Consider the following 11,263-nt stretch of genomic DNA (forward strand, 5'->3'; position numbering starts at 1 on the left):
TGCCCCTCCATCCTCAGAGCGCAGGCTGGTGGTCTGCGTGGACCCCCAGGTGGGACGTGAACCTTCTGACAGGCACAGCCACAGAGGTGATCTGTGGAACTAGGGAGAACCAGTGGCACGGCACGTTACAGGTGCCAGGAGCAACAGTTTTGTCAGGGAAGTTGGGGCTCGTGGCTGGGCGCTGTGGCTCCCGCCTGTAATCCCAGCACTTTGGGAGGCTGAGGCGGGTAGATCACCTGAGGTCAGGAGTTCGAGACCAGCCTGGCCAACATGGTGAAACCTCGTCTCTACTAAAAAATACAAAAATTAGCTGGGTGTGGTGGCGCATACCTGTAATCCCAGCTACTCGGAGGCTGAGGCAGGAGAATCACTTGAACCTGGGAGGCGGTGTTTGCAGTGAGCCATGATAGCAGCACTGCACTCCAGCCTGGGCAACAGAGCAAGACTCCGTCTCAATTAAAAAAAGAAAGAAAGAGAGAAATAGGCTTGCTGATGAATACAGAAAAAGGGCAAACAAGCCAACCACCAAGAGAGGACACAGACCCCCCTCAAAGGCTTGGTCACATGCACCCACTGCAGCAAAGCAGTAGCCCCTTCAGGACGCAGCTGTGACAGCGGCTTGCACTGCTGCCCTCCTCTCAGTCCCTGCACGCACGCTCAAAGGGCTCCAGGAAACCAACAAGGAAATGCAGGAAAGGCAGGAGCATGATGTAAAAATTAAACGTGTCACTAACACTTAAATGCCATGTACGTACATGTTCCTGGCTTTACCCTCATTCCGCCCTCCACTGTATTCCCTTCCGTGAGTCTGTCTACAGTTTAGAAGGACCCCTGGTATTTGAGAAACAATCTCTGATATCTTCCAGGGAAACTCTCATCTCCCTGTGCCCAGGTGACCCATGTGGCAGCAAAGGGAGGGGGGAGCAGGGAAGCCACGAGGCCTGGGGAACAGCCCCACACTCGCCCAGAGCTCCCACAACAATCAACTTCCAAACCAGGGCTGGTTGACACATTGAGCTTCCCTTCAGGATGCATTTCTGAGATCAAAAGGCAAAAGGGTGGGGAAGGGAAGAGCCACAGTGTTTACAAAGGAAGGAAATAAAGAGAAGCCACTGGCAGGCAGAGCTGCTATTAATTTCCCTGTTCCACACGATGACCTGGGCTGAAAGTGGCCCTCTGTTAACTCAGCTATCACTGCCCTGCCAGGCAAGGCCCTCCTGCCTCTCAACCACCTCCAGAGAAGCACCGTGAGTCACAATGGGGTGCTGCCAATCAGCCCGGCTTCCTGAAGGAAGATGGGGAGGACCAGCCACTGGGGCATCAGATGCAGGGTCCGGGTACCACTGGGGTTCCTCTGTCCCAGGTTTCTGTAGTACCTGGCACTGCAACTGCAACTGTCTTACGGGAGATAAATTTAGAAGGCCCAAACTCACGATTTAGAGCTGAGAAAGTTCTACGTGAATACTACACGTTTCACATGGATGTAAGAACTGTGAGTTCTGGTTCACAGTGCCATCTCCCTGCTACCATGCAAATTCGCAAATCCCCACGGGATATCGCCTAAGGCACCAGAGAACCTAACAGGGTTCTCACAGCTCACGATTTCTCACCAATCACATCTCATTTCCACATCTGCCCAGCTACTGTTTCTAATGGTGGTCTCCGGCGCCCATCCCACAGAACCTGCGTTTCACTTTCATGGTTCTATTCCACTGCCCACATAGCGTGCCAGTCTCCTGCCCCACCATGATCATACTGACTCAAGTGACAACCTGAGCTGGCGGGGACGACCAACATTCTCCAGGGAGAATGCGGCATGAGGGTTACAGGCCCCCAGACACTTAATGAACACATCACCAAGCTCCTGAAGCCCCTTCAGTGCAGCTCAGTCACACGATGAGCTGATGCGCCCCTTGTCACCAGGGCTGAGGCCTTGGCTGGACCAGGCCACTCTGGCTGCACCTGCTGCCCGAGACTTCCAGCTGCCCACCAAGCGCCATTCCACCCACTCCAGCCACGGCCACCTGTTCCCCCGCTCGCCTCCTGACCTCCCTTCTTCCTCTGCTCCTATCTCAGGTACCTGTTACAATACTGTAAGAGGTTTTGCAATCCAATTTACAGTTCCCTGTCCCCTCAACAGATCCTCAACTAAACATAATCTTTCAAATCACACCTTCCACCTAAACATCAAGGCAAAGGTTAAGAAAATAAAATGCAAGTGGTTTTCCAATTCGATTTTTCAGAAGACCTCCCTCAAGTACAGACAGAGGAGAGGGTAAATTTGCCTTCTGTTGCAAGTTTGGATACTGCTTCCAAAACTCCATCTCAGCCTCTTGGGCCCTGCCTTTGATGTGCTATATTATCAAAGAATGGTTAAAAAGCAACATTTTTGCCTGAATGTAATTTAAATAAAACCCAACTCACCACTCCTCAGCATCTCCTGACAGTAAAGTCATCCTCGAGCACAGGAGGCTGTGGAGACTGACCGTGGAGGACAGTGACGGCACTCAGGGCCAGCTCACGGCCCTCTCAGCATCTTAGCAGCCTAAATGACATCACACTACGAGGCAGCCAACCCTGGCTCCACGCGAGAGCAGGGACTCGCTCAGCTGTGACATGGAGGAAATGCAGTCAGGGCTTTCAATCCCTCTGATGGGCTTTCTCTTAGAAAGCGCATGTCATCACCTGCCCTATTCTGTACTACTTAGGATAAGCAGTTTTCCAGGAGATCCTGCCAAGGTTTTAGTGATACTTTCCAAAAACTTTAATTTAAATGTAGAGAAAACACCAAGAAAATGCCCAGGAATACTTTCATCCAGGATTTGAAACAAACAAAAACTCACTGTTCCAGACTCTTCTTGGATAACGTTTTCCTATGTAATGTAAAAGGCTCTACGCTCCAACTCTCAGGCTTGACATACTCAGAATTCTCTCTCCCAAGGTCATGAGGAGACATACCAGAAAAAAGTCAACCTACAGCAAATGTGACAATAGCAAACCCAAGAGCTAGGGTACCCTCGGGTGAGCCACCTACCACACAGCTTCAGCGAGTTTCAAAGCAAATCAAGTCTGCTTTTCAACTCTTTCTCAAATCACCAGGAGTTACACAGATCATGGAACCAATCAGCACTGCCTGGTCAATGCGTTCCCAGGCCACTACTTGAATGAGCAGAGGCTTCCGGCTCTCGTGGGCTAGGATTCCAGAGCAGGCCTGAACCCTGGCTGGCTCAGGAGGAGGGATGGGAAGGCCTGGAGAGACAGTACCCATCATGGCCCTGGCAGTTCCTTTACCTGTTTCCACTGGGGTGTGGGGGCAGGGCGACCCTGCCCAGGCAGGCAGCAGGACGGCTGGCTGGCCCCACGCTCTTGTGTCAGCTGGGACACACAGGATGTGGGTGGGGACAGGACATGGAGACAAAACAAAATAGAAATACATTAAGGTGGGAGAAGAACAGAAGAACTCACAGGGGACAGCCACACATCTGTGAGCTGTGGGGAAGAGGGAGGATTCATTCTTAGAAAGTTACACTTCTAAAGCGAAGAGCCCCCCACCCCCAAACCAAAAGGAAATCCAAAAGAACAGAAAAAGGAAAACACAGGCTGGGACACCCATTCTCTTTTTCCCAAGCTCCATGTTCTGAGTCTAAACCACTAATTCTGATCTGGAAAACTAATAATCCCATCCCAAATGAGGAAAGCAACCTTCTCTCGGAGGCGGTCTTCCTCTGACAGACAGCTTTCCAGCCTTCCCGAGGCAGGGGAACCTGGAGGTTCCCGAGGCAGAGTCTCCAGATAGCCTCAACTGTTTGTCAATGAATCTCATCACCTTTTCTGTGGGCCACAGCATGAGAAGACTGGTGTGCAAAGACTGGGAGGTAGTTAATGACGGCCAGACTCCGAGCAAGGCTGGTCCCTCCCCTCTGGTCCCTAGGAAGAACGGCTGATGGGCATGGAGAAGATGAAGAGAGAGAAGGGAAATTCAGAGAAGGGGCCCCTGCCTCTCTCAGTTACCAGGGAGATTTCTAAGATACTTTCTGTGTCAATCTCCAAAGTCCCAGCCCCGCCTCTTGTAAGAAATCAGAGTGACTTTTAGACAAGCAAGGGAAGAGACACACCCTAACAAAGACACCCCGAGCCACGAGCTGTTGCCATGCACGCTCATGCATGCCATGTGGGAGTGCCACTTAGCACTCAAATGCTCATCATATTCCTAGGAAAACGTCCTGGGAAAGGGCTGCAACACACAAAAGCAGCTTTATCACAAGAATGTTCATCTCTGTATCTTATCATGAAAGATGAGAAACCACTTGAACATCCAACACTGGAGCAAGAGCTAAGAGAAGCCTGACGCCCCCACGTTCTAGAAGGCACTTGTAGAGTTAGGAACATCGGAATGCCTAAGGTTAAACGGAAAAAGGAGAATCAAAAAATATAGTTAAGAATGACATCACCTACCGAAACAAGAATACACTGAAAAAAAGACCAGAAAGAAGGGCAGGAAAATATGAACAGAATTACAGGTGGCTCAATGACCTTTACTGTACTTTCCAGCATCTTCCTCAGTAAGCATGTGCATCTGTAGAATTTAAACATGTCTGCAAACATGTACAGAGGCACAGGTATATAAATATAGATTTTTTTTTTTGATTCCTCTGCTGATTCTTACCAGTGGACATCTCAGGCCTGAACAACCCTCAGAGCCTGAGGCAAGCCAGACATTAGTCTTGAGTCCATGAACCCTGGGATCTGTGACACAGCCAGTCTCAATGGACAGAAAAGACCCCTTCTTGTGTGACCTGACACATCTGTGTGGCGAGGAGCGGGTCACGTTTACCTGTCTCCGGACGCCGACGGACTGGGCGGGCGCATTCTCCTCAAATTTGGCCAGCAGCTGGGTTGCCATGTACTTCACTTTGTTCTGGTTCCCAAGGGCAGCGTCCATCCTCCTGTCCGTCAGAGTGCTCACCAGGCTCGGTCTTTCTCCCCTGTGGCCCCGGGGAGCTTCCTCCTGGTCAACACCAACCCCAAAGAAGCCAGCGCTGTGACAGGAGGCTCCCCCCATGCCCCTCCCTCACAGAAGTGCGCTCAGGACCTGGCACGGGGACTGGTGGTCTGGCTTTAGGTTGAGCTTGGCAGCTCTCAAGGCTGTGTGTCCACAAGGAGACAGCAAGCCTGGAATTAGGGCTATCTAAAGAGTACTGGGTCCTGTGCTGCTACTGCCACACCCCGGGAGGGCCACCGCCCTCAGACGCATGTGAAACAGAGACAAGGAGGCCCCGGTGCACGTGCATGCATCCCTAGGTGCACTCTGGAAAACGAAACAAAGGCAAACAGCCACAGAAAAAACCCAAAGAGGCCAGGCACGGTGGCTCACACCTGTAACCCCAGGACTTTGGGAGGCCAAGGCGGGTACATCGCTTGAGGCCAGGAGTTTGAGACCAGCCTGGACAACCTGGTGAAACCCCATTTCTACTAAAAAATTAGAACAATTTGACTGGGTGTGGTGGCTCACACCTGTAATCCTTGCACTTTGGGAGGCCAAGGTGGATGGATCACTTGAGATCAGAAGTTCGAAACCAGCCTGGCCAACATGGTGAAACCCCATCTCTACTAAAAATACAAAAATTAGCGGAAAGTGGTGGTGCACACCTGTAATCCCAGCTACCTGGGAGGCTGAGGCATGAGAATCGCGTAAACCTTGTAGGCAGAGGTTGCAGTGAGCCAAGATTGCACCACTGCACTCCAGCCTGGGCAACAGAGCCAGATTCTGTCTTAAAAAAAAAAATTACAAAAATTAACTGGGTGTGGTGGCACATGCCTGTAATCCCAGCTACTCAGGAGGCTGAGGCAGGAGAATCGCTTGAATCCAAACCCAGGAAGCGGAGGTTGCAATAAGCCCAGACTGCACCATTACACTCCAGCCTGGGCAAGACTCTGTCTCAAAAAAAAAAATAAATAAAATAAGAAAGAAAGAAAAAAGAAAAGAAAAAGCCCAACAGAAATTCTCATCAAGGATGAACATGAAAAAACCTAGCAACACCAATGTGAAAATGAAGGATTTAAACCAAAAAGGGCTATTCCACGTGACCACTGCAGCAAATCCCAAAGGAATCTCACCTCCTCCGACTGACTGGTCTTTCTCCTCTTACCAGCACCATCCAAGTCCTTTTCCTTTTTATCCTGTACAGAGGGAGGAGGGAAACTGCATTATTCTAGCCACGCATACCTCGCCATTAGCTTTGCAGCCCATCAAGAGACTCATCCATACCTTGGGAGAACGCTTCCGGGAGATGGTCTGGCCCAGCTTGCTGAGGAAGGAGATAGGGGATCTGGTGCTGGCTATCAGGACTGCTTTCTCCTCGGCATTCAGGTCCAAAGTGTCTGGAGACAGAAATCAGTAATGTTGAAGCACAGCCCTTGAGGGCGCCGCAAAATCCTGACCAAAACTACTGTCCCTTGTGGACGGTTGGCAGAACCTCCAAAGGCTCTAAAGGTTTACCAGCTATGACAAACATGTGGCCTCAGGAGGAGACCCAGCTATGACAAGCATGTGGTCTCAGGAGGAGACTCCACGGAGGACGTGCACACTTGGGTATGGATGTCAAGTCTTTTTTTCATTCACATAAACAAAGATGACCCTTCTTCCCAATCTACTTCAGTTACCAAAACCTACACTTTTGTTTTTCAAAAGTTGGAAGCTGGCTGTGATTGGTGAGTTATAGCAGAGTGCTGAAGGCTCGTTTTTGTGACAAAAATTTCAGGACAGAGAGAGAGGGAAGGAGAGAGAAAAGCAGAGAGGCGAAGAACTTGGGGTTCCTGGTTTTAGTGTTAGAGTTGTGGCTTTCTGTTTTAAGAATGGCACAGCTCACCAGGAAAAGCCACAGATACCTACAAGAATATATGGGCTGGGAATTACTGGGAGGGTGGTACCACAAACTTTTTGGATTTCCATGTTTCATTAGTAACAACAGTAATTTTTAAAACAGTTATCAATTAATAGTAAATCACTAACATTTATTAAGTACTTCCACTGGCCAAACAGCCTTCTTGGCACATCACAATGTAATTATACATATGATCCTCATTTTACATCCATTAACCCATTTTACAAGATAGGTTGATGGAAAGTGAGAGAGGAAGATTTAGTAACTTGCCTAAGGCTACGTGGAAGCCTGGGAAACTGTAAATCCAGGTCAGAGCCCACAGCCAACACTCTAGCCTCATGCTACACTTGTTCCAAGGAGCAGTTAATGACAACAGGAGTATTTTTTATAGCACTATGAGAGCCTGAGGCAGCAAGCTGGGCGACAAGCAAAGATTTTTGGGAAGCGCTAGGAGGTAGGAGTAGAAAGGGAAGTCAGAGAAGGCACAGTGACAGGAGAAAGAAGGGGGACAAGCTGAGCATGGCTCAGGACCACAGACACTGAGGAGATGAGAATTCCAAGAAAAGGGACCTCACTCCCCGGCACCCAACAATGCAGAAGAGCAAGTGGTGAGAGACGGGAACCGAGGAAAGAGTATGACGTGAGCATCCTCCTGCCTGGGAACGGCGGCAGTAGCGTGGTGTGAAGACAAGCCAGATTATAATCTGTGACGAAGTTTGGGCCATGCAGAAGGAGAGGCCGTGAGCGCAAACTGTGGCTTCACAAAGGCTGGCTCTGAGAGCACGTGCACTAGAAGCTGGCAGAGTCATGGAAAAAGACTTGGTGCAGGAACGATTTCTGCATATTTACAAATTCAGTGAGAAAGACATGGGGAAGAATGAGGGGTTGAAAACATGCTACCAGAGAAGGAAAAATAATGAAGCAGAGTTCCAGAGATTTCCCCGACAGCTCACTGGTAAAAACACAGAGTAACTTTGTGTTTGGTGGTACTGCTGCGGGGAGGGAGGGAGGGAGGAAGGAAGGAGCAAGCAGCTGGGCCATAGCACAGCGGCAGGGGCCAGCTCCTCCCGTGCCTTACCGCTAGAGGGTAGGGAGTCCTTAAACATCTCGTAGAACTGAGTCAGGTACATCACCATGGACAACTTATCAGGCTCCCCGACGGAGGCCATTTCTTTGCCTGTCATGATGGGAGAAATGCCCAATTCCTTCTCAGCAATGTCAAAGGCCAGTTGGTTATTCTTCTCCACATTTTGCTCATCCAAAGAATCAAAATCTCTGAGAAACAGGACAAGGAAAATGTATGAAGACACACTGACTGTCCTTACGCAGGAAGCACGGTGTCATGGAGTCATGGTCCTTTCTCTGTTTTTAGCTGAAAACCAGGGTGCTGTGCATCAGTGACACCTGAGAGCAAACCTGTTTTATCTCACCTCCTGTTCTCTTTCCTTTTACTAAGAAAAAGCAAAGCAACCTCAGGGAGTGACTAAAAGTCTACCAACCTAAGGAAAAAAAAAAAGGAGAAAGTCGAAAAACTACTCTCATTTTTCTGTAACACAGATTTATTACTATAATAAATAAGCTCGAGAACAGGGACTGGCTGGGCACAGTGGTTCACACCTGTGATCCCAACACTTTGGAAGGCTAAGGCAGAAGAACTGCTTGAGCCCAAGAGTTCAATTTTAAAAACTCGATTCAAATTAAAATGAGCCAGGCACTGCAGCATGTGCCTACAGTCCTAGCTACTTGGGAGGCTGAGGCAGGAGGATCACTTGAGCTTGCACGTTCAAAGTTGCTGTAAGCTGCGACTGTACCACAGTGCCCTCCATCCTGGGAAGTAGGGCAAGACCCTGTCTCTAAAAATAGACAATAACAGGAACTATCTGTAATATATCTTGATCCTTGTGTATGGCCCATACATATTAAACTAATGTCAAAACATGACAAATCTCCTACTTGAATCAGACTGCTCCTACAGGCCTGGGACTATCCCCCACCATGACCCTTAGATCCCACAAGCTGTTAACGTCCTAAATCAGCTCTGGGAAATCTCAGCCTTCTCCTGGAGGAGAAATGCCAAAATCCTCCTCAAAATTTTTTTCCATTACTAAGTTTCCTATTTAGATTTATGACCATTTTCTACTGGGTTTAAGCCTCTTGCTGTTCAGAGTGAAGACTGATCGCCTTCTTCTTTACATGACTTCAGATTGACCCAGCAGCCCCTGTTCTGTGTTAACCTAGAACCCCACAGCATTCTCCGCCGTCTCTAACTCCTCCTCACTGTGGGGGCGGCCTCTGACACCACGCCCTTGCTGCTGCTGAACAGTGCGACAGTGCCGTGCCGTTCTGTGCTGCTTGGCCTTCCTAGAAGACGGTCCCTAACCTTCTCCAGGCGCCCCTCCACCCCCACGCTAGGCTTCCCTTTGGAACTGAGCTGACTCACCTGCCTATCCTCTGCCACGGATCACAATCCTTCCCAAGCTGCTCTTCCTTGCCTCACCCCCTTTCTTTGTGGAAGTGAGTAAGCCCTATTTTTACTTACTTGTTATCAACTTCTGGGTGAGCTAAGTGACAGGAGCACCAGAGGTCACTTACCTCCATCCAAGCACACCAGAAATCCCCATCTGTAATCCACACTGTGCAGGGCCCTTTTTACCAGCTCTTGCCTCGTCAGTTTATAACCATCATATAAATAGCAACTATATCTTGTAGAATTCCTTAAGCAATCATTAAACAAAACAAACAGAAAGCGAGCTCTTAAGTGGACCTAATGATGAAAAGGACAGGAAGCCAAAATAGAGCAACACGCTCTGCTCCTGCATCCTTCTGTTTGGCTTCTGTGGAATAAATGCTGACGGGGGAAGTTGGATGTGCTGGCCCCGCAGCTGACCTGGGGTCACCCTAGAGCGCTGATTCTGTGGGCAGGTGTGTGGAGAATGGCCAAAGGAGCTGTCACTGGGATAGGTGGGCAGGACAACAGAGCATGTCTGTAAAAAGTGCAGTCTTTAGCACACAGAACACACCGATGAACCATCATAAATCGGTTCAGTCTCATGATGTTTTGCTTTGTTAGTAGTGACACATTTGCCTTGAGCTGGCCAAATGTTCTGGCCAGGTTTCCCTTGTGACCCATAGGATTTGAGACATAGCTGGCCAAAATGAAGAGTTCAACCCGGGGCCAATAAACACAGTTTTCCTTTGTGTGAAGCTAACAGGCCCAGGTGACTGTCAAAACCAGTTTTTGACTTATGAGTGTTGTGATTTTTAAAACTCAGCCACAGGAGTGTAAAAGGCTTACTGGAAAATAAAAAATAAAAATCACTTCTGGGCTGAGCTACGTAACAGATGACATACAGAGTTTCAAACAGAGTAAAATCGGGCTGGGCACGGTGGCTCACACCTGTAATCCTAGCACTTTGGGAGGCCAAGGCGGGTGGATCATTTGAGGTTAGGAATTCAAGACAAGTCTGGCCGACAGAGTGACACCCCGTCTCTACTAAAACAAAATACAAAAATTAGCCGGGCCTGATGGCGAGCCCTGTAATCCCAGCTACTTGGGAGGCTGAGGCAAGAGAACCTCTTGAACCCAGGCAGCAGAGGTTGCAGTGAGCCGAGGTCATGCCAGTGTACTCCAGCTTTGGCAACAAATGGAGACTCTATCTCACAAACAAACAAACAAATACAGTGAAATCAAAATCACTGCCTTCTGCAGAAAGTACCTTACTATGTACCTAATTCTAGGAAAAAGGACAAAATGTTACTTGACAGCAGAGTGGTCTGAGATCCTTGGGAATATAAAATAAAACACAAAGTTTGATCACGACTTACATCAGGTCAGGGCGGTATCTGTGGATAATTGCACAAAGGGCCAAGCCACTTTTCCAAGACATGGTGAGATCTGTCACGTTTACTCCTGCATAGCCATCTGTCTGCCTCTGGCACCAACCCAGCAGTTTGCTTGAACGAGCTACAGACTCTAAAACAACAAAACACATTATTATTGGAGGTGTGGTCACTGGTAGCGCTGACACAGAATCCTCTTTGCAGGACACACGTCCACTCTGAAAAATGACTGAGGGTAGGGACAAAACAGTCAATGCTAGTTTCCATTCAAAGAAAACAGTGAGGACACAAGGTTACACAAATGATATTACGATAGTGAATTCTAATAGAAAAGGCACCAGCAGTTTATTCAGAGTCTAAGGTCAACATTCACCCCCCAGCACCCTGAGGGACCACAGCCCGACAGCCGCAGCCCACTGTCCCCTGGCACTGAGGTGAAGGAGCGCCACCTACTGTGGCCAGCCTGGCTCACAGCAGCTCTGAGTTCCCGGACAGTCGGCGAGCACCTGGCTGGGGAAAGTTTCCTCCTCCAAAGTAAC

The 11,263-nt window shown here is 49.1% G+C and overlaps 1 protein-coding gene across 21 annotated transcripts in view; it reads right to left on the bottom strand.

Annotated features, from left to right (window-relative positions):
* MICAL3 (microtubule associated monooxygenase, calponin and LIM domain containing 3) overlaps positions 1-11,263 on the bottom strand; it is a 296,358-nt gene that overhangs the window by 95,467 nt on the left and 189,628 nt on the right. For 18 of the 21 annotated variants that reach the window (XM_074391091.1, XM_074391092.1, XM_074391095.1 and 15 more), the window contains 6 exons: positions 10,710-10,857; positions 7,963-8,159; positions 6,269-6,381; positions 6,118-6,180; positions 4,835-5,008; positions 3,292-3,375 (listed from right to left, as the gene is read on the bottom strand). In XM_074391091.1, the coding sequence (XP_074247192.1) occupies positions 3,292-3,375; positions 4,835-5,008; positions 6,118-6,180; positions 6,269-6,381; positions 7,963-8,159; positions 10,710-10,857 (779 nt within the window). The remainder of the gene's footprint in view (positions 1-3,291; positions 3,376-4,834; positions 5,009-6,117; positions 6,181-6,268; positions 6,382-7,962; positions 8,160-10,709; positions 10,858-11,263) is intronic. The other 3 variants (XM_074391106.1, XM_074391108.1, XM_039462319.2) reach the window with 1 other exon arrangement.

The sequence above is a fragment of the Saimiri boliviensis genome, chromosome 21, assembly GCF_048565385.1.
Source record: "Saimiri boliviensis isolate mSaiBol1 chromosome 21, mSaiBol1.pri, whole genome shotgun sequence".
Lineage (NCBI taxonomy): Eukaryota > Metazoa > Chordata > Mammalia > Primates > Cebidae > Saimiri > Saimiri boliviensis.